General features: G+C 40.0%; 2 protein-coding genes across 2 annotated transcripts in view; one reads left to right on the forward strand and one right to left on the reverse strand.

Annotated features, from left to right (window-relative positions):
* The first annotated feature begins 104 nt into the window (after positions 1 to 104).
* On the forward strand, positions 105 to 7588 carry NDUFAF7 (NADH:ubiquinone oxidoreductase complex assembly factor 7). The gene is made up of 9 exons (XM_027901472.1): positions 105 to 431; positions 534 to 614; positions 1945 to 2055; positions 2998 to 3208; positions 3694 to 3752; positions 4469 to 4582; positions 5389 to 5532; positions 5863 to 6036; positions 6428 to 7588. The coding sequence occupies exons 1-9, from the start codon at positions 105 to 107 to the stop codon at positions 6638 to 6640; spliced, it is 1434 nt and encodes a 477-aa protein (XP_027757273.1). The 3' UTR covers positions 6641 to 7588.
* PRKD3 (protein kinase D3) overlaps positions 7330 to 22752 on the reverse strand; it is a 45108-nt gene continuing 29685 nt past the window's right edge. The window contains exons 11-19 of the mRNA XM_027901476.1: positions 21335 to 21611; positions 17920 to 17972; positions 17471 to 17543; positions 14397 to 14503; positions 13639 to 13800; positions 13098 to 13196; positions 12009 to 12276; positions 11053 to 11138; positions 7330 to 10240 (exon numbers count right to left, since the gene is read on the reverse strand). Of these exons, the coding sequence (XP_027757277.1) occupies positions 10067 to 10240; positions 11053 to 11138; positions 12009 to 12276; positions 13098 to 13196; positions 13639 to 13800; positions 14397 to 14503; positions 17471 to 17543; positions 17920 to 17972; positions 21335 to 21611 (1299 nt within the window). The 3' untranslated portion in view covers positions 7330 to 10066. The remainder of the gene's footprint in view (positions 10241 to 11052; positions 11139 to 12008; positions 12277 to 13097; positions 13197 to 13638; positions 13801 to 14396; positions 14504 to 17470; positions 17544 to 17919; positions 17973 to 21334; positions 21612 to 22752) is intronic.

The raw sequence follows: 22752 nt of genomic DNA on the forward strand, positions 1-22752 counted from the left end.
TGACGCGCGTCCGGCCGTGCCCCGTCCTTGCTGGGAGGGGGGCCGGGACCCGGGAGGAGGAGGAGGAGGAGGAGGAAGGAGCGGGAGGAGCGGGAGCCGCCGCTATGGCGCTGCTGCTGGCGCGCCGTGCGCTGCTGGCCGGCGGCCGGCGGGTCCCCCGCGCCCCGGCCCGGCCCCGCGGTGAGCGCCGCCTCTCGCCCCTCCGCACCTTCTCCCCGCCGCTCCTCCCGCCGCCCCGCCGAGCCCTCTCTGTCCCCGCTCTCCCCGCAGCTCCGGCGGCGGCGCGGCTGTGCTCGGGAGCGGCGGGCGAGGCGGCGGCGGCGGCCGGCGGGGCCGGGGCGCTGCTGCAGCACCTGTGTCGCAAGCTGCGGGCCAGCGGGCCCGTGACGGTGGCCGAGTACATGCGGGAGGCGCTCACCAACCCCGCACAGGTGCGCCGGGAGCGGCCCGGGGCGGCCCGGGGGGATGGGGGCTGTGCCCCGGCGCCGCCGCTCACCGCGGCCCCGGCCCCGCTCCCCTCTCTGTCCCCCCAGGGTTACTACACCCGCCGCGGCGGCATCGGCGAGAGCGGGGACTTCATCACCTCGCCTGAAATAAGCCAGGTGTTCGGAGAGGTAACGCAGTTCCGTGTGTCCTGAGTGAGTTTGTTTGTTTGTTTGTTTGTTTGTTTTACCTTGTCCCCGCGGGGCTGGCTGGCGTCTTGGTGGACAACAAGCCGTCCCTGAGCCAGCAGTGTGCCCCGGTGGCCAGCAAGGCCAGCGCTATCCTGGGATGCATCAGGAAGACCACTGCCAGCAGGTCAAGGGGGGTGATCCCGCCTTCTTCTTTGTCCTGGTGGGGCTGCATCTGGAGTGGTATGTCGAGATCCGGGCTCCTCAGTACAGGAGGGACGCGGAGCTCACGGTGTGGGTCCGGTGGAGGGCAACAAAGATAAATTAAGGGACTGGAACATCCCTCTCGAGAGGAAAGGGACCTGGGCCTGTTCAGCCTCTTCCTTAAAAAGAGACAACAGAGGGGACTCATCAATGTCTATAAGTATCTGAAGGGAGGGTGCCAAGAGAATGGAGCCAGGCTCTTCTCAGTGGTGCCGAGCAGTAGGACAAGAGGCAATGGGCAGAAGCTGATGCATGGGAAGTTCCACCTGAACATCAGGAAGAACTTCTTTACTGTGCAGTGACCGAGCACTGGAACAGATTACCCAGAGAGGTTGTGCAGTCTCCCTCACTGGAGATATTCAAGAAGTGTATGGACACACAGTCCTGTGCCATGTGCTCTAGGAGGACCTTGCTTGAGCAGGGAGGTTGGGTACCTTACCAATGTCAAAATACTTGAGTAGCAATAATAAGCTTCAAATTATTTCCCAAAATCAAAATTGGCTCTGAGGGAGGAAGGGGTGTTTTCTGTGAAACTCCTTTCATGTGTGTAGTCTGAAACACAGTTTGTGGTTATTAACACTACCATATAGAACTTGTTTATAAATAGAGTTATGGTGGTTTCCCGCTGTGAAAACTCTCCTCAGAAATCATTTCCAGAGTTCGGTCTGGCTGACTCTGGTTTATGTTTTGTTTTCAGTAGTGAACATGCACTGAACACTGTTCTTGTTAACACTTTGGTAAATGCATTGTTGTGAAGAACAGTTGTTCAAAGGCACCTGGGCAGTGACCTGCATTTGAGCCTTAAATAAAAGTTGTTGCCTCAGCCAGAGCAGAGTCCCCACATTTACTGATGGAGAGTTGCTTCTGGTGGGCTGACAGCAAACAATCATCAATTTTAATATTTAAAGAGAAGAGCATGATGTTATGTATCGTTATTATTCTTAACTTTGAAATGTGGAGTGAGAATGTGGCCATATTATCTTAGTTATTATCAGACAAAAGGCAGGTATCACCTTCCACAAGTTCTGAAGTTACTGCTGTAACCCTTTGTGTTGTTTCTCACTGACAGTTAATAGGAATATGGTATATCAGTGAATGGATGGCCATGGGCAAACCTAACACCTTCCAGCTGGTGGAACTGGGCCCAGGGAGGGGCACCCTGACTGAGGATATATTACGGGTAGGTGAAAACCGTTCATATTTTTGTTTCTGGCTTTATTCCACGGCTGCTGTGAAATCTGAAGGAAGGATGTTTTGCTGTCAGGGTTTAACCTTCCCTAGTAACCGAATCACTTCAATCAGGTTTGCAGCTCAGACTCAAAATAAAATAGATGTGTGTTTCTGAGGCACCAGGTCTCTCATTCAGAAGCAGAACACAGGCCATTGTGTGCCCACTGCATGGACACGTGTGTGGTCTTCCAAACACCACTTGAAAGAAGGAGAAGGCAGGAATATTCTATTACAAATTATTTCTGTGTAAGAAAGCATTATCCAAACTGGAAACCATTTAGGAGCTGTAACTTGGATGGAGGCCTCAGTGCAAGGAAATAGGAAGAAGCAGGGAGGACAGTAACACAGAGTGAAATTGTATTAGTTCTTTTGGGGATTTCAGGGGCTTATTTCTTTTCAATTAACCGTTTCTGTTCAGTTGTGCTTGCATGGCTGTCAATTAAAATACTGCTGATTCGTACACAGATCACTGATGGGATTTAGCACCTCAGAAGAACTTTTATTCTATTTACGTATATTAATGAAAAAAGAACAGCAGGATATTGAACGCTGGTTTACGGTGTCAGTGAAAACCGAACCATTTTTCTCATGATGTTAAACTCTCTGCAGATCTTAGAGGGGCTGCTGTTACTGTTCCAAATTAGCCTTTCATGTTGTCCTTACAGCCATGTAATATGTGCTATGTTTTGCTAACTTTACTAGAAGCGTAGCAGCTTTTATTAAAATACATGAAGAAATTCCCATTTCACGTCCTTCGGAAGGAGGGCAATGCAGTCTCTTTCACTGAGGCTGTTTTATTAAACAGAAAGCCAACTAAATGAAAGATTAATACTTAAGCCTTTAATGTATACTGCACAAGACTGTGGCTAATAGAACTGATCTGCCTTTATAGGTCTTCAGCCAGCTCTCCTCTGTACTTAGTAAATGTGATGTCTCTGTTCACCTGGTAGAAGTGAGTCCCAAACTTGGCGAGATCCAAGCACGGATGCTGACGGGAGGGAAGGTGCAGCCAAGCCCCAAGGACGAGCCTGCTTACATGAAAGGCATTAGCAAGACTGGAATTCCCATTTTTTGGTACAGAGACATTCAGGATGTGCCATCAGGTGAGGAGCTTGAACACCTCATTAAAGGGATGGTGTCCTTCCTTCATATGCAGTTTTTGATAACAGAGGGCATCTCTGCTGTCCTTCACCCTGGACAGAAAAGTAGTTAGAATACATATTTGGTCTTACTTGTATTAAGTCTGAGGCAGGAAACTGGCTCATTTTCATAACTCCAACCTATTCTGCCTACCTTCATTTGGGAATAGCTATCCAGTTTCATTTTCTGATGTTTTCTTTTCATGGGAAACCATTCACTGGCTTTGCCTGAATCTCCTTTCGTGAGATACTGATCTAAAATTCATGGACTGGAAGCTAGAACTAGCTGTATAAATACCATCTTTGATGTATCCAAGCTGGAAGTAATTATTTTGCAACCACATTAATTAGCTTAATTCATTAAAAATCATTTTAAAAATTAATTTTCAACTGGAAGCTGCTACGGAAGAATAAATAATTTAATGCATTCTTTTTTTACCTTCCCCCAGGTTACAGCTTTTACCTAGCACATGAGTTCTTTGATGCCTTGCCAATACATAAATTTCAGGTATAGCAAGATTATTATTGTAATTGTGAGCATCTGCTTAAACACCTTTTCTCTTTCAGGAAGAACAGAATTAAGGTGCCAAATTAGACATATGTACTATCTCTGTTGATAAAATAATTCTAATTGAATTTGGACTTAATTCAGCTGATAACTGTAAAATTAGTAATTGTTCTTGAATGAAAAAACTTGTAGAAAGCTAAAGATTTCTTTCTGCTGAGATAATGCTGAAGGGTTTGGGGGTTTTATTTCTGATATTACATTAATGAAGTTACTAATTTCCACATGATTTTCTCTAACACTATTAACAAAAGACTGAAGGACTTTCATTTAAATGGCAATGAGAATAGCCAATAGAGGCTAGTTATGATTCAGAACAAACTAGTTTATGAGAAGTCTCTGGTAGAGTGAATTATTTTATTTTGATAAGTTAAATATTGCACTGTCAATAGAAGAGGCATTATTTTTCTTCAGAGCATCATTCATTCCTTCTAAGTGTCATTAAACCTGTATTTGTTGGCTCTGCAGATGAGACTCCACCACAAGCTTTTTCTAAAGCAGTTATTACTGGAATTGAATAGGATGAGTAATTGGCGTTAATAGCATATTGTGTTCTCAAAACATTTCTGAAAATGCTTGACATATTAGTTCAGTCAAATAAACAAGATGCTGTGGAACCGATTAGAGTGTAAAATGAGTACTCTGGGCTTGTTGAACAGCGAACTGAGAAAGGCTGGCGGGAAGTGTTGGTTGATATAGATCCAGAAGCTCCTGACCAGCTGCGGTTTGTCCTGTCACCATCCAGCACCCCTGCGACAGAAAACTTCATCCAAGTGAGTTTATGCCTGCAAGAGCTCGTACTTACACCTTTTGTGACTCTTTCAAGTATATTTAACTGCTTCTCAGTTACCTTGACAGCAAGAGGAGGGCTCCCAGTCTACATACAAATAAGTAAATAGAGCTTATTTCCATTCTGCAAAATTTCCACAAGCATTGAATTTGGTATGCTTTGAAAACATAACACAGAAATAAACACATCCACCCAGCTCTGCAGAATCAGAGCTCGAACACACAAAATGCTTCAGAGAGCAAAATGCGGCAGCAAGTGACAAGGGTTAGTTCTGCACTGCATGGTGTCACATCACCATCCCAGCCAGGCTCTCATGGTACTGCTGCAGGCAGTTGGGTGCTTCTGTGCTACGCTGACCCTTAATGGAAAGGGTCTGTAAGTGTTTTTTTTTTCCTGAAGTTCACTGGATACTCAAAAGTTATAAAATTAAGTCCTGGAGACCAAAACCAGCTACAAAATTTCACACGGGAAGGCCTCTTTGAAGGGTGTGAGCAGGTGAAGAGCTGTTTTCATTCTTTCAGTACCACAGTAAGGAGGTTTCACCTGATGCAGGTATTCTTACGTGGTAGGAAAATTTTTCTTGGACTACAGGTTACTACAGAAGACGTGACTGAAGTCCAGCACTCAGAAAACACTAATGGAAAATGACTGATAGCAAAAACTAGGTCAAGCTGTGGGTAGCCTAGAATACCCCCCTTGTACCTCAGTCCCAAGACATCAAGCGTGAAGAACTCTTGCCCTGTACTTACCTGCTAATACAGGTGTTTTGGTCTCTGAACTCTACACTAGCCAGAAGAAACGAGAGATCACGTGGAAGTGTGTCCCGAGGCTGGTGTCATCATCCAGAGGCTTGCCTGTCGCATAGAGAAGGATGGTGGGGCTGCACTGGTTGCGGATTATGGCCATGATGGAACCAAAACTGACACCTTCCGGGTATGTCGTTTACCCTCAAAGAAGAAGCCAAAATACTCTGTTTTGTCCCTTTGATCATTAGGTTCTTGTAAGAGAAAGTTCTCAGGTGGACGTAATAACAAAAACTGCATCAGGCTGCAGTCATAAAACTGAGTAATTCTTATTTAATCTGTACGCACAAGGATTTCTCTCAGATGGAAGAGGACAATCTGGGCCCTTGCTACATTTATCTCAAATTTTCCATGTATAATTTGCTATTCTCGCCCCTCAAACGCACAACTTAGTTTTTGCTGGCCCCAACTATGACATCTGGACTACAGCTGAGTATAATCTTCCAATTTGATTTTTCAGGGTTTCCGGAATCACAAACTTCATGATGTGCTGAGCGCTCCAGGCACAGCAGACCTGACAGCAGATGTTGATTTCAGCTATCTTCGAAAGATGACACAGGAAAGGACAACTACATTAGGCCCCATAAAACAGCGGGAGTTTTTAAAAAACATGGGCATTGACCTCCGGTTGAAGGTACGATAGTGCTTACAGGTACATAAACTCTCCCATTCCACAGACAATACTTTTAAGCAGCAAGAGAGCTTTTATAAAAATCTGATTTTAAAATGAAGTCGTTCAAAATAACACATAGACCGGAGATCCGAAAGTTGCTTCTTCTAGACAGAAGTCACTCAGGATCCCTGGAAGTAAACTGATCATATTAAATTTAGGAGCATTTAATGCAAAACTTAGCTCATACATGGGCGTATGTAGCACCTCCAGTGATCTCACTAGTTCCACCAACCATTACGGCACTGTTAGATTAGTGTAAGTGAAAAGGATGCAAAAGGGATTGCAAGGTATGTGGGAATTTACAGGAAAGCAGGAAGAGCTGTAACCTGCGTTCTCTTTCTGTTTTTTTCAGGTGCTCTTGCAGAATTCACGTGACACAGCAACTCGTGAGCAGTTACTTCGCAGCTATGATATGCTGATGAATCCTGAGAACATGGGGGACTGCTTTAACTTTTTTGCCCTGCTCCCTCACCACAGACTTGTACACCCTGACAAGAAAGATAAGCCAGAGTCGAAGCCTCCCTTACCACCTGTTGCTGGATTTAATGAACTCCTACTGAAGTAATTTCAAATACTACAGCAAAACGTCTGATAGCAATAGCTTTCAATAACATCCTATTAAATTTTAAAACCAAATCCCAGTAAAAGGAATTGAGTCATGCATTTTGTGGTTTTACATACTAAATGTTTTGCAGTAATGTAATTAACGTATATGCAGTAAGGTAAGAACTAATAATCTTTGAACAGAAGGCAGATGAAGTACCTTCTTCAGGCAATGTTCTTAAACCAATCTATGCTTCAGGGCCCAGCCACATTTTGGTAGGGAGTGCTATTTCAGAGTAAATTAGTGCAGCACACTAAACCTCCTGGCTGACCTACTCAAAGCGGTATAAGTGGTAATAAAACACCGCTCATACAGAAACCAGCACACACAGAGCAGAGAATGAACAGTGTTTGGGGGGGTCTTAGGATAGAGCCGAGTGAAGTACTGACCAGTGAATAAAAACTTGTCAGTAACAAACAGATGCGCTAAGGAGTCTTTAAATGTACTCAGCTTTTGTACTTGAATAAAATCAAGATGCCCTAAAAATATTTTTATAAAGAGAATGGTGACAGGATGCATACAGAAAAAGATACTGCTAACAGAATTCCCAGAGCAGGGCATATCTAATGTCAAATCCACAAACAAACAAGTGTTTACTTCTGAGAACATCTGATAGGAGAAATAATTCATGTAAATAAAAAGAACAAGAGTGATAGGGAAATAAATTTTATTTTCAAGCTTATCAGAGGATATTTACAAACAATGGGATGTATAAAAATATAAAAGTACTTGACAGTGTCCTTTTGAGGCTATAAATTTTACATGAGCTTTTTTTCTAGCATCACCAGCACTATTGCTTGAATGAATGCAACTTAATTCATCTAGGGATAAGGGTATTAAACACTGTAACCTACTGCTGTCAAAGTTTGCAGTAAAGGTAGAAAAAAAAGGGAATAAAAAACCCAGCTATTTTTACTACTCTGAAGAAAGTTTACTCCTAATGTATGTCTGATTTTTTTGGTTTCTTGACTATTAGATGCTTGTGGCTTCTATTGTCTGGCCCCATAAGTCTGCATATATGATCAGGCAATCTCCTCCAAAGGCCAACAGCGTTATTTTTATTTTAATACAACTTGAAGAATAAATAGGTCATATAATATTTTGAAGCAGAGCAGACTTCATGGGGAGAGACATCAGCTAGGCCTCCTACTTCATTGTTGTCCCCTCCTTCCTCCATTCCTGTTGTGCTTTTTCAAGTGACTGAGCTGGCTTTATTTCCTTCCTTAAAACAACACAACAAAAAAAACCACAGGTAAACCTGAAGTGATAGCTCAAGTATAAAATCTGAAGTTTAAAACCAAACTGTATCTACATTACTACAGTTAGGATGGAAGATAGCAATGGCTTCACTGAAATTTGGTCACTTGAGCAGTGAAAGGTGAAAAACAGTACTCCTTCCCTTGCCAAGCCTGGGCAAATGCCAGACTACCGACATCACAGGTTACTACTCTGGTTCCAAAGATGAAAAATCGTGCCTCTCTGAAGAATCAGTCCTGAAACCCTCCCCTTACAGGGTTAAGAAGCCAGAGCTCAGCCTCCAAAATGCAGTGGCAGGTTAAAGATAAAGGGCAATAGGAAAGGAAAAGGTGGGTTAAAGACCCAAACCTACCTGTGGACATATACTCCTGCAATTGCCACTGACTTTACTGCCAGGTCACTGCTATCACAAGCAGCTGCCAGCCCCGAAATAACCACGTAACATTTTCAGTTTATCTAACAACTTATAAAGTCTGCTCACCTGTTTCCTTACCTGAATAACAATAGAAAAAAAAACTTATCTACATACAAACAAAGAAGAAAATCTTTGTAGGAGAGAGGAGATACCCCAAATCCTCTCACTGACTTTGCAGCTCGAGCCTGTTATCAGTATTTTTAAGTATTTCCAACCAAGCTCCAGTTAAGCAGCTTGGCACATCAGGGGTATGTACAGCCATCCTGCACCTTTCAGCAGCACAATGCTGTTATCCCACACAAAGGTAAAGATTTCACCCTTTCTGTTTTTTAAAATAGGACCAAAAAAACCCTCTTTGATTTGCATTTAACATTCATGGCCCCAGACTTCTTTGAAATACCATGAACTTGAACTGATCTCCAAGGGAGTAATTTCCAAAGAACAGTGCCGATTCCCTTCTATTGTGCTACAAGTCCAACAAGTGGTTGAGAATTTTTCAACTGAGGCATCTGCATAACAAACTGAGTTAGGAGTTGATTTCAGACTCTTCATTCAGCTTAAACAGCACTGGACACAGTAAAAAGGATGGGAGGGGCTGCAGGTTATGGTGGGAAAGCAAGTCCTTTCTCCTACAATCCAGCTGCCCTGGCAGAAGCAACAGGTGATGTATCCACTGTTACTCCTAGGTTTTGAGCAGAGTTAAGATACAAACTAGCAGGCTACAAACTACTCCTGATGTAACTCCAAGGAACCTTAAAAAATTAGAAAAATATTTAAAAAATTTAAAAATTTAATTACTCAAAACAATGGAAGAAAGCTGCATGTATTTTTCCCTATTTTTCCACATCCTTCTGCTAGAAGCTGGTCTTCCAGAGTGAAAGGATATGCTACATCAAGTCTTGTGTGCTCTCTGTGCATTACTTGTGTAGTTTTAAGGCAAAATGCCTTTGGTGTGTATCAACGACACGTGCCAGCCTTGCGCAGCAGCGCACTGTTGTGGCTTATTGCTTTAACAGACAAAATAAAGGACTAGCATAGCTTTGATTGTCATCTCCTTAGATTGTCAGCCAGCATTTCAAGAGGAATGTAAGAAGTTATGGGTTTGGGGTTTTTTTGGTGTCTGGAAAAAGTTCAATTAGGGCAAAGACGCACATATTTAACTGTCTTAACAGCAGCAAATTATTCCTTCATCTACAAAGCTGTATTTGACTAAACCACCATGTTTTGCTTTAGCCAAGATATTCTGCATCAATTTCTTTTTAGAGTCTCTTTTCAACATCCACAGTTTAGGAAATGGGAAATGTAGTATCTAAGTAACAGAAAACAGTCCTCTATGGCCTAGTAAATAGGGATTAGAAAACTATTACAAAACTCCTATTGCGCAGGCTATGAAAAAAAAAAACAAAAAACCTTGAAAAACACAGAAACCATTCAACCTGTACACATTACACCTCAGAGGTGGCTTTGCCACCACCCAGCTGAGTGAAATGTTACCCAACAGGGCTTATCCCACCATCCAGTAACTACTTAAAGTTGGAGATGGAGAAAAGCTTGTCAGACAACAAGTCTATTCCCATGTCCATGCAGGATCCTCTGGGGCTTTACACACCGAACTATGCGTACAGCATTTGGAAAGAGCGACAGCTGTTCCAAAACTTATCTTCAGTTTCTGTCTGGAGCGTCCTTCTTTGCTGCAATTTAGCATAATGAATAAATCAAGGGTCTTCTTCCATGTCATCTGGATTAGGAGCCATAATGAAATGCTGGGGGTACTCAAGGTTGTGCTCATAAGCATGTTCTTTCCAGCGTGCATCGTCACTCTCGTGGGTAATGTAACGCTCTCCAATGCGGGTTTCAAATTCTCTGAGGTCAAGCCAAGTCTGATAATCCTAAGGAGCAAAAGAGATCTAAGGAAGCAGTTTTAAGAAACAGCAGCACGATATTCCCACAGATAAATTCTGCAGTTTGTCTCTCCTTCAGCAGAAAAAGCCACAAGATACAAGTAAGATCTGTTTAAATAATTAAAAAACAAAAAAAGAAAACCAAACCCAAACATCCCACAAAATACCCCAGCACTGTCCACAAAGAGTAGTTCAAAATTAAATAGGTTCGTAGTATAGGTTGTAAATAATGAAAACTTTTTTGTAACAAGATGGCTATGTACCTTTATTATTAATTGTATATATAGACATATATGAAATTATACTTATTCCAATATTGTTTATTCTCAAAACAATTTGGATTTTCCCTTTAACATTATGGCTATGTGCATGCAGTATTGTGAAACTGCTGTGAAAGGAACCCAGCTCAAAGCAGCAGATAAATTCAATTCCTAACAAATCTGTTCTAAAGCAACTATAAGTGACAGCACACCCCAGCCCGTGTGTCCACTTCAGCACCAAACAAACAATGTTGTCTCCATGCTGATTTCACAGGGCTCCCTGCACTCATCACTGCCCACATTCAGGGGAGGAGCCAAAGGAGTAAAACCATGTTGGTATCAGACAGAAAGTAAAGGGCGGGAGAGACAAGACAATAAATGCTCCAGAATCCTGGAGCACATAAAGCTAAAACCCAAAATATTCAAGCCTCCATTAATGCTTGTTAGCAAAATGCGATGAAAGCAGCCTCTGAAGGATTTCAGCCAAAAAAGCATTATTCTACCCCTTATGAACATAGTGAAAAAGGCAGATGAGTTTACCTGTAACCATGGGTGACTAAGGGATTTGTCAACACTGAAACGTTTTCTCATCTTCACTTGAAGCAAATTGTTTATTAAATCAATGGCTGACAAAGAAGAACAAAAAAAAATTGTATTGTTTAAACACTAATCATCTCTGTCAGCATTCACACAGTGCAGTGGAAATGAATTTTATGTGCATGTGTATCCTTCTGAACTCTTCTAAATTTAACCAAACTCTTGAATTTCATATTTAGTTTTGCTTATGTTAAATGAGGCTACAAAATAGGTACAGGATAAGCTTCCCCCTAGTTTTGACAGAAACTCTAGAAGCTTTACTATGTTATTCATTAATACTTTTCCCTACTGATTTTAGTGATTTTCAGAAGTGCATAAAAAGCTTAAGCATAATCCTGTGTTCCACAATTATGTAGGTACCTCCACTATTGTATACTTCTGTATACATGTCCACCCATGTCTACCAGTGTTAGTTGTGTATACATTACCAAAGCTGGCACTGGAGAGCTCGAGGACAACCTTGTAAGCTTGACATTTAAATCCATATTTGCTAATGCACAAAACTTAAATTCCAGATTCAATTTTGAACTGTTTCAGTGCTTATAGTGTAGATTAAGAATGGTTTGAGATCAGCATTCAGCAAATAGACACATGACTGAACCTTTCACTGTAAAGTTCAGGAAGTTTCAGATTATTCATTCCACTCCTCATGCATGCAATTAATTTTTCTTGCTAAATCTATTGAGTCTCCTGCCCTGAAAATTATCTAAAGCATTATATTTAACAATTTATCTTTTGGAAAAGTATGCCAGGTCATATTTATCCACTTTAGCATAGTCTACTAAACTCAAACTACCAATAATTCACACACTCCTTTCTGATTGAATCTTGAGGTTTAAGCATTTGATTGTGTTTTCTTCCCATAAAAGCATTCTAATAGAGAAAATTAATTTCTTTACCTTCACTAGAAATTTCCTTCCAAGGATTTGGTGGGTACATAAATGCTGCATTTTGAATCTGATCATTTATATCCTCATCTTCATTAAATGGGAATGTACCACTGAGGCTCACATAGACAATGACCCCAACTGACCACATGTCTAGGGAGCGGTTGTAACCTTTACTCCTGAGCACTTCAGGGGCAAGATAAGCAGGAGTCCCCACCACAGAGCGCCTGAAAGACTTTTCACCAATGATGCGTGCAAAGCCAAAATCACACAGCTTCACCTGCAAAAGAAACGTATTTTTGCACTCAGAAATCTCTGCTTGATCTCCAAAGCGTGTTACCGCCTGACACCAGAGGGGTACTTGACACCCTTTCTGCCATCATTTAAACATTGCATGCATTCAGACAGAGACAAAACATTACATAAGCCAGTCAGTTAAGGTTTTAGGCTGCTGGTTTTGCAGACTGCGAATCAGCCATGCTTCAGATCAAGGCATAAACCTCGGCTCTGAGGCAGCTTGCATAGTACATGGCCACAAGTGTGCAAATAAGGACAAAAACCTTGATTCTAAACTCACCCCGTTTCAAAGGTAAATCTGCACCCTCACAAGGCACAGAACCAAAGTTAAAAACACATGTGAATCCCAGCCATATCACATTCCTCTTAATCATATTCTTGAAGCTGAAGGCTTCAGCTACACAAAAATCAAACAATGCTCAAATTCAGACCCAACCAACTCTGGACAGAACATCCAGGTAAAAAGCATCAACAGCTGGTGTGTGCACCAGTGTTCTAATGGTTCTGCAACAGTTCCTTAATTTGAACACAGCAGGCACTCATATAGATAAAAAGGATCCAGATCAAGTCCCACACTTAACCCCAAGTTAATATGCCCTCCTTAGGGTTATAGGAAAGAGCAATGCACTAAAGGCATTTAGTGGGGGGAAGGGAAAAAAAGAGACAACTAATACATGCAGTTCAAGTAATTCTAGGCCACGTCAGTTCCCATGAGTGGTCCCTTTTTAAGCTCCACTGTCTAAATGTCTTTTGAAAAAGAACAATGAAAAATGACAAAAGAAGTATTTTTTCATCTTCACTCACTTGAGGGAATGGTTCTGCTGATGCTAGTAGTACATTTTCTGGTTTTAAATCACAGTGCACAATATTCTTGAAGTGTAAATTCCTCAAAGCAACAAGTATCTACCAAAAGGAAAGAACATTTTATGAACATATCAAAGCAGATCAGAAGTGTCAAAAGACACACACACTAACCAATACAGCAATTTACATCAACATAGTCCTCAAGAACAAACCTATATATACTGTGCAAGTACTGTTTTTTCCAGCCTATCAAGACTTGGAAACAATGGGTTTCCTTCTACCACTCCTTTTTTTTCTCCTCCTCCACTTACTGTTTTGACATTCATCTTTAGATACCCATAATCTTATGTCTTCGGAAAGAGGGACTGGAAAAATTAACATTATTAATATTCAAAGTTCTTTTCATGTTTATTCCACTTTCATTAGATGTGCAGCCCTCTGTGCTGCCTCTTTTAGATAACCTTCTCCAAATTCCATCCTCTCATAATTACAAAAGCCAAATATAGTCTTTCCTCTCAAAGTAGAGAAACTGAATGCCAACCTGAGTGACCATGAACTTAGTTATTCGTTCCGGAAGTCGACTTTTCTCACTGGAAAGAATCATCTCTAGCATATCCCCATGCAGCTTTTCCATCACAACAAACACCCGTTCTGGGGTTTCAAACATACATTCCAGGTTCACAATCCCAGGGTGGTGCAAATTCTAAAATAAAGTAGCACAAGTACATCACTAAAATAAAACAGTATGAAATATCCTGAATTACACTGAAATGCTGCACCAAAAATAAAAAAACAAGTTAAGTGGAGAGTTAGAGATGAAAAAAACCCCACAATGTCTGATGCAAGAAACTAGCCTGAAACAAACATCAAGCTATGAAACATGCTAATTATGACTACTAAAACTAATTTGTTTAACACAAGTTATCTGTAATGATTATTTTAATAGTTGATGCATGTTCTGTACTCAAGTTACTGAGTGTAAGAATAACACTCAAAGACTGAGGAGCCAGTAGTGAAAGGCAGCAGAAAATAGTACAGTTGCCTGCTACCAACGGGAGATAACATGGAGCCAAAATACATGTCTTGTGTGGATCCCATATAGGGGGTAGGTTCCACCCCCAAGTTATCAACTCTACCAAGTAATCAGGAATTCCTGCTCTTTTAAGACTCCATTTTAAAAAGTAGTCAGAAATCACATACCTAGATTTAAAAAACAATTCACAGCGCTTACACACAACAAAAAATCTTATTAACCGTTTGAGACAAAATTCCAGTATTATCCAAAAATCACATTTATACCTGGAGAATGGCTACTTCATTACGAAGCTGGCTTTCCTGTTTAGTTGGAAACCTCATCTTGTCAATTACTTTGATAGCCACATCTCTTCCAGTCTTCCTATGTTTTCCTAAACAGAAAGTCAACGTCAGCCACCAAGAGGTGGAAGCAATTCATAGTTATAAAACAATAAAGCAGAAATTCCTTTTTGGGGAAATAAGTGTATTCTGTCAAGTGCACAATACTACTATATTAATACTTAAATTTGAAACTAGTATATGAGTAAAAGAAGTGATCAGCCTCAACAGGAGTTCTGAAGATTAAATTTTAACTAGTTACTACTTTGCTGTCAGGTACGCACATTGACATTAGATGTATTAGGTGAAGTTTTTGCACACAAGCAAGTAATAGCTACTCCTCTGTTCTGTGAAAAAACAACAACAAAACAATTCAAGGCCAAAGTGAAGACAGATCTACAAGCCTTCTCCAGTGGTTTCATACTTTCATGGGCTCCACATGCACAGGAAATTACATACCTAAATACTCCACGGGAAGCAGAGAGTAATTATGTGCCCTGAGGAGTAACAAGACATTAAACAGCCAGGGGCATTCTTCTGTGATCAAAAAGCTCTAAAAGGTTGTGGTAAGAAAAACCCATGCTCATAGCACTACATACTATTCCTTGCTGCCACCTGCTTCAGCTACACGAGAAGCATTCTGCAATACACAGGAAAGCCGTTTCCAGGGCTCTCAGAATAGCTGTAAATGCCTCCCCAGCTTCTTCACAACTGCTAAACTGACTTCTATCACAACAGAGTCATCATCAGAGAGGTGAACTGGATCACACAGTCACATCAGAGATTAATGAGATCACACACTGGAAAACCTTGGCAATCTAAGACATTTCATACTAAACTAATACAAGACAGTAAGTCTGAACCAAAGAAAAATAAGTCATTATCCACTCAGCGAAAGGTCTGGAAGCCATTTTAGGAAAAGGGACGACACACAGCTACAGCGCAAGTGGCACTGAGGGTTCTACCAGCACTGCTATGGGGAGCACAGCTACAGCTCACCAACCACCCAGCCGGCCTTCCCTGCTGCTCTGCAGTCAGTACTGGTGGCCAAGGCTTAGGCAGGCACAGGTACTGCTCCAAAGGCTGCTGTGCCAAGCAACTAATGCACCTGCCTTAAGCATCATCATTAATAAAGGGCTAATGTCCACAGGACGAAGGACATTGAAACATAGCAGAAATGCCATCAATTACAAACTAGATGCAAGACACAGAAGAGAAATGCTAGGCTGCTAAAGAACGTAAAGCAAACCAACCAATCCAAGAAAACGCTGAACTACAGAAGCCAGACTACAGCTAAAAATGAAACATGATAAAAGACTAACAGAACAGCAGCCTGAAAATTCCTTTTCTTAAGCAAAACACAGTCAACCAGGTTCATTGCAAGTTTTACATCAGTAAGAAATGGTCAAGAATAGTTTTTTCTGTTCCCATCTTTCAGACAAAAATAGGAAAAGCAGAGGAAAACTGTTCTCACTGAAACAGGAGTTGGATATCTATATCCTATAGCTTCTTCATTTGCAATTTTGGAAATGTTTGTGGAGACGAGAGGACAAAAAAATCCCTCACAACAACAACAACAACAAAAAGCCCCACGACAATGAAAGCAACTTAATTTTACCTTTCTTTGTTTTAATAAAAGGATTTTGTTACCATTGTATCAGTAAGCCTACACAAGTGGGGAAAAGCCAATATTAGAAGTGACCAGACCTAGTCTCCCCAAACACCAGCAACAATTCAGCAGTGTGCAAGAGCCAGCAAAACAATAGTCTTTTATATTCTCTTTTCATACTGCTTCTGCCCATGATTTTATCTTAAGAAGTATGCATATCCTGCATATTTTAAGGCCTCATTAAGGAAAAAAAAATTAATATAATGAAAGCTTTTCATAAATACTTATTATGCTTACAAGCATTTATAAGCATTGAATCATGCAAAATATCAAGATGAGATTTATCTACAAGGCAATTTAGAAGAACATATTTAGAAATAAAATCCAACCATTAAAATAGTGTCTGCATGTGTGCATTTCTATTCATAATAGAAGGAGCACACTTTGATTCACACTATGCTCTAAGAAATACAGTGGGGAAAAAAACTGACCTCTCTCAAGAGTGATGTAAAACCAGACCAAACTATATCTCCATAAAGCAGTATCTAACTATGCAACTGGCACACAGAAAAATCACAGCCACAATACTTCCTGACTAGAAAGGAAATATGACAGAAGTAGAAAAGTTACCACTTTTAAATCATTACTTAAGACTTTTTCTTTCTTTCCAGATTTATGGTCTGTGGTTTTCTCAACACTTGAGATATAAGATTAAAAAAAAAAAAAAAGAGATAGAAACAGTTCATATGATGTATTTCTGGTATTTCTTCTTTTTGTTATTACACATTATTAACAAGTTATATGCAGCAATGGAAGTTTTTAAATCTAGGTGATAAAATACATTTGAAACCTAGGTTTGTGTTTCAAGGCTCTTGACAAAGAATTCTTCTCTCTAATTTATCCTCCTGACAGAAATTTGTTTGCATAAAATCTGTCAATAATACGTTTGTATAAATACTGTCAAACCCTTAACTATGTGTTTTTCTATTTGCTTTTGGCCACATCTCGCAGGGGTCATTCAAAACAGGTATAACTGACAGCCTCTTCAAATACATGACTTCTAATACTGTATAACACAGACAACAGTGTTAGAATTTGCAAATTAAAAAAAAAAAATCATTAACCAAGGCCAAATTCAGAATAGGATTGCTTTGTATTGAATTGTGATCAAAATGCAGTGCATATTCTAAACTGATTATGATGCCAGTGCAAAACTGTAAATGCAAAAATTTAATTGTAAGAAATAGTGTATATAAAACTGCAGAGACACAAGACAAAGTAATTTAAACCAAACTTTTAACAAGATAAACTTCATCTAGACATTCCAGATAGAGCTAAGTAAATAGGAAAAGGCTAATTTTATCAGACATTCTACCTTCAAAAATGTATAATGGAACATAATGCCATTTACCTCCATATACAATACCAAACTGACCAGAACCCAGCACTTCATCGGCAAATATTTGGTACACAGAGCTGATATCCTAGCACATGAAAAAAAGAAATCACAAATATCAGAAGTAATCAAAATGGTCAGGACTGTATTAGTGAGTACTGGCTAAGCTGTATTTATATTTGGCATTAATCAAACTCTGTAAAGGATACCATCATTACACTGAACCGAGTGGGAAAACACAACAAACTTTTCCTGAAGAGGATCCACTCAGCTGCACTATAAGCAGGGATATTTTCATACAAACTTAACAGCTGTGGCAGGTTAACAGTGCTTCCTGCACGCAACATGGATTTCTTTAGCTACAGTGCCCTGGTGTTGTTTTCTGAGCCAGACACCCTTACTACCAATTACTTTGTAATACCCAGATAAATAAATACGACTATAATACAATGCAAATGACTCACCACATTCTCCTGGACCTGGCAATTTGAAACAGAGATGCTTAGAGACAACTCTTCTGCAATAAAGAAGATAAAACTGAGTAAGTAAACAGGAAGGACAGACTGTTTTTTAGTAAAAGGGGGGGGGGGAACTGAAAAATCAACAACCTTTACTGACTTCTAACCCAGTCACAGTGAAATGATTTTTACTGTTGTTCTGCAGAAACATCATACCCTGAAACTCTTATTTTACAGATGGATTAGAAAAATAACCATGGGAGTTTTGCAGGGATTATCTGTCTACTTTTGTCTATTGTATTTTGTATTGATTACAAAAACAGTAGAACAGTACAAGTGTGTACACAATATACAGCTGGAGAACCAAAAGCAACAGTAATGCAGCAATTGTATCAGAGTTCATTAAATGAATAATGATTTCTGGCAGTAATATAGAAAAATACAGGCCAGAAGACCAGATAGGTCCCTTCTAGTCAAATCAATGTGGGTGCCTATTTTCTGTGGCACCAGGATATACAGAATTAACACATAAGAAAAGGAAACAAATCAGGGAAAGCAAGTAACAAAAGAACTGACAATTTAAAAGGCAATAAAGCCCATAATATATACTAAAAAAAAAAAAAAAAATGTTTGTTTCACGGATAAACTACAGGAGCATATCAAACCTTGGAATATATGAGCACATTCAGGAAATGTAATTTGCAAGTAAAAGCACCGGATGAAGAATTCCTCAATCTGCACCAGACATTGACATGAAGATTCCATTACATTATGATGCATGGACAAGAAGAGATATACCAAGGAAGGCACAAAACACACTTCTCTCTCCTTTGACTTTCAAGACCAAATCAAAGCATGTCACACTAATGGACATCTATCATTTGTTGCTGGGATATCCCTCTCTGGAGATATCCCAGGCCCACTCGGACATGTTCCTGTGTAACCTGTTCTGGGTGACTCTGCCTTGGCAGGCAGGTTGGACTAGATGATCTGTAGAACTCCCTTCAAACCCTAATAATTCTGTGATTCTTTTATGTTAACCTCTTCAAACAAACAAACAAAACCAAAACAAAACCCAACCAACCAAACAAAAACAGAAAAAAAATAACAAAAAAGAATGAACAAACTCATCTACAAGATGGATAGAAAATACCCTATAGATTTACTAGCACTTTGAAAAGTCTTTATCACCCTAAAAAGAGTCTTGAGCTTTAAAAACACAATTTTAGGAACAAAGAAAATGTCCGTATCTGATTTTTGCCACCTGCGCTTTATCTCAAAGAAGGAATTTACAGAGATAGGACAGCAATGAATACTAATTCTCAAAGACACTCTAAATTATGTGACTCTGCATCCGAAATACGAACTGCAATTACAGCCTTGCATATGCCTATTGATTATTGACTACAGTTAAGCCTGTACTGGAACAACCAACAAAACAGAACACAAGGAAAACCAAGAAAGAAGTTGAGCAAAGAAGTTCCTAAGGTCAACACGAACTGCAGCAAGGTAACTAGAAAGTGAAGATACAGTTTTTGAAACTGTTTAAAGAGAACACCCTTCTCCACAGATGGCTACAGAATACAAAATATCTGGTAGGTAAAGACTGAGTCACTCCTTCCAAATAAATCCATTTTTCTGGTGTCTGAAAGAGGCAAGAGTAAAGGCTGAAAAGTAGTCACTTCTGAAGAAATCAGTAATGCCACAATTCAATACGTAATCTATCCCAGGTAAACAACTTACTAACTCTCTCATTTCAGCTCAGAAACATCCCACAAAGAAACAGCCCACCCCAAACATCAGGCACAAAGTTAGAAAAGATTCCTTCCCATGGGTCAAACTGGAAGAGCATCCTCATTTCTAGCTACTTCCTGGCCAGAATGTGGTATAAAGTGACTGATTAGTGTCTCATGGACATTTTGAGACTACAAATTCCCTGCTCCAAGTATTTTAAGCACTAGCAATGTCTCCCTCCTCCTTTTGGTATTTCTTTTAAAGGAACATATTTGAAATTCTTGGAACTTTCTTTAACTAAAGTCTAATTTTCTGAAAGGCTCTTGGGATACGTTTACTGGTTCACAATGTGTAGCACAAAGAGGGATGAACGGACATATTGGGGGCTTCTGAGAGCTTAAAAGCCAACCTGACTTGTCTAAGAATATGTAAGTGCCACTCCCCAACTCATAGTAGTTTCTCATACTTCTACAATCCTAAACATGCTAAAATACTTCTTGATATCTACCCCTGCAGTTCTATTCCCTACAAATGTCACCGAAATGTTATTATTTAGATGTGAAAAAAAACTTGTTTTGGAAGAAGCAACTGTCTTTGTAAAGTCTCAACAACAGTAAGCCTTAGATTCTAGAAAACAAAGGGAGTTGTGGTATATGTACATTTGGAACTAAGAATTCCATAGTAAAAGCATCATTACGTGTAAGGCCAAGTATGAGGCACCACCTTACAGGTCTGTTTCTTCACTGTAATTAAGTACTGATACCAGTACTGGCATTTCATAGTTTACTATTTTAGACCATTTTCAGAAAGTGCCTCTATCTCAGACTAGTGTTTCTTAACTGTTGGCTGACGCGGAGTAGCAGATATCAGAGGCAGAAAAACTAACCTCAGAATCTCCAGCAAAAGAAAATATCACTGAAAGAAGATTAAAGAATTGCTGGAAGATGGAAGGAAACTAAAAAATGAAAGCATAAATCTCAGTATAGAATGTGAAACAATGTCATTGAAAGGAAGAAGGAGACATCTGAAGAGAAAGAACTCAATATACAATTTAGTGGAGCCTTGATAATTAATATGATCCTATGCCAGAGAATGAAAGGGAGGGTAGCTGCACAAAAAGAAGAATAGAGTACTTTTTATAACTACCCACAACTCAGCACAAGTTCTTTCCATCACTGATGGTATCTACATTGCAACACTAACCCCTTCTCTTCTCCTTAGCTAATGAGGTCTCACACAATTTAAAAAATATATATATAGGTGATAACATCAAAAAGCATCCAAATTTAATTCTTTCAAAGAATATGTATATAATCTGAATCTATTTCTTTATTATTATTATGTTAGCTATATAAATTATTATTTAGTTATTATTAGAAATATCTAATCTATGCTCCCTTTTTTCATCAAGCAACTAGGTGTTCTTAATGCTCCTACAATAAAACTCTGCAACATGCATTCATATTGTAAATCTGATGCTTTACTACTTTCTGCTACAACAGATTAAAGGATTTGCCCACCTTCCACAAACCTAAGTGTCACTCTTTAGAGAGTTGGAAAATTATGGACCCAATTCAGCAGAGAATCAATAGACAAAACTTCACTCTAAATAAGCACTTTCCTGAAGGGAACCGCTACCATTAACTGCTTCAGCATATGAATAATAGTGCCTTGTCTGCCTGCTTACTGTGATCTTTTCCTTGTCCTGCAGCAGTGCAAACGCTAGCTTGAGGAGTGACTGGCATCAAAGCCTGACGAATGGCTTTCTCCCAGCCCTGAGCTACGTCAAGTCCAACTCCGGAGGCAGCAAGAACTGGACTGTGATGACCGCTGCCATTGTTTTCGCCAACAAAGTACACCATCGTGTCAGTGATGATCTCAAAACAGTACGGGTTGCTGCCCTGCACCACGTTTGAAAAATCTCGAGGCTGAGTCACCTGGAGAATTTCTGAAAGTGGAATCTCCTGAAGAAAGACATTAAAGATTAAAAAATGAAAACACACATAACATATTACTAACACTCAAAACTTGAAGCATTGCAAAGAAATCAAATAAAATATTAAAAAAAAAAACAAACAAACACAAAGCTTCATAACTAATGACAAACTGCACATGAGCAGTGCCCACCCACAGTTTTCTGAATTCCTATATCCAAGCCTAGAGAGACTTTCAGGCCCACAGGTTCTCTCTGTACAACTATACTATCTTCTACTCAAACTACATTTATATTCATCATGAGACACAACCCTATCCCATATGCAAATGATGCACAACTATAGAATGACCACTTTCCCCTTGTAGTTTATACAGTTTAGCTATAGAAGAGCATGACACAGGAGAAAAGTGAAAATATGACATTAAAAGGAGGATGTAGTTATACAAGCTAGTCAATAAGCACTGCTTTATGCATCTGAATCATTTTGGGTGAAGATTCTTTCATACAGATATTAAGAATTAATTCTGACTCCTCCATCTGGTCAGTTTAAGACCAGGTAAATGTAGTACAGGAGAACAGGTCTGAATGAAAGAAGAAAGGGTTACACAAGTTCACACTAGCTGGAGGAGGACATTCCACATAAATGGTAAGGTGTGCAGGTGCATGTCACTTGCAAAAGTAGTGAACAGGCAAGTGAACACCAGGTTGGCATTAGGGGATAAGAGACAGTAGCTGATTAAGAGCAAGTAAATGTAAATGTAAAGGCAAAAACTGTGAAGGACTAACAGTAAAGACAAACAACCTGAGATCTAAGCAGTTAGAACAAGGGATGCAAAGGAGCAAGTCAAAGGACTAAAAGCAGTGACATAACGGAGCAACGAGCAAGGAACATATTTTACCAGCTGTGTTTTGAATGCACAGGGCAATACAAGTATCAGAGAGGTCTGAGAAGAGACTGCATTGGTCAAGATAGGGATGACAAGGATCTGGGCAAGTTTAGCTGGGTGTACAGAGAAAAGGCTTGATCTTAGAGATGCTATAAAGGAAGAAGCTGCAAGATTTGGACCCACACCTAAAGGTATAAGACAAGAAAGGGAAAATCCTGTTTATACATTCAAATGCATTTTCTGAATATTCCACCACTCAACACAATACTACATTAACAATAC

Source organism: Empidonax traillii, unplaced genomic scaffold (assembly GCF_003031625.1).
Source record: "Empidonax traillii isolate 1590-97213 ecotype Southwest subspecies unplaced genomic scaffold, ASM303162v1 scaffold786:size292376, whole genome shotgun sequence".
In the NCBI taxonomy this organism is placed as follows: domain Eukaryota; kingdom Metazoa; phylum Chordata; class Aves; order Passeriformes; family Tyrannidae; genus Empidonax; species Empidonax traillii.

Bases quoted from the DNA above. Each gene is read 5' to 3' on its own strand.
- NDUFAF7 (XM_027901472.1), top strand. From the start codon at position 105: ATGGCGCTGCTGCTGGCGCGCCGTGCGCTGCTGGCCGGCGGCCGGCGG. The intron at 3,209-3,693 runs GTGAGGAGCTTG...ACCTTCCCCCAG, and splicing joins CATTCAGGATGTGCCATCAG to GTTACAGCTTTTACCTAGCA. The intron at 5,533-5,862 runs GTATGTCGTTTA...TTGATTTTTCAG, and splicing joins CCAAAACTGACACCTTCCGG to GGTTTCCGGAATCACAAACT.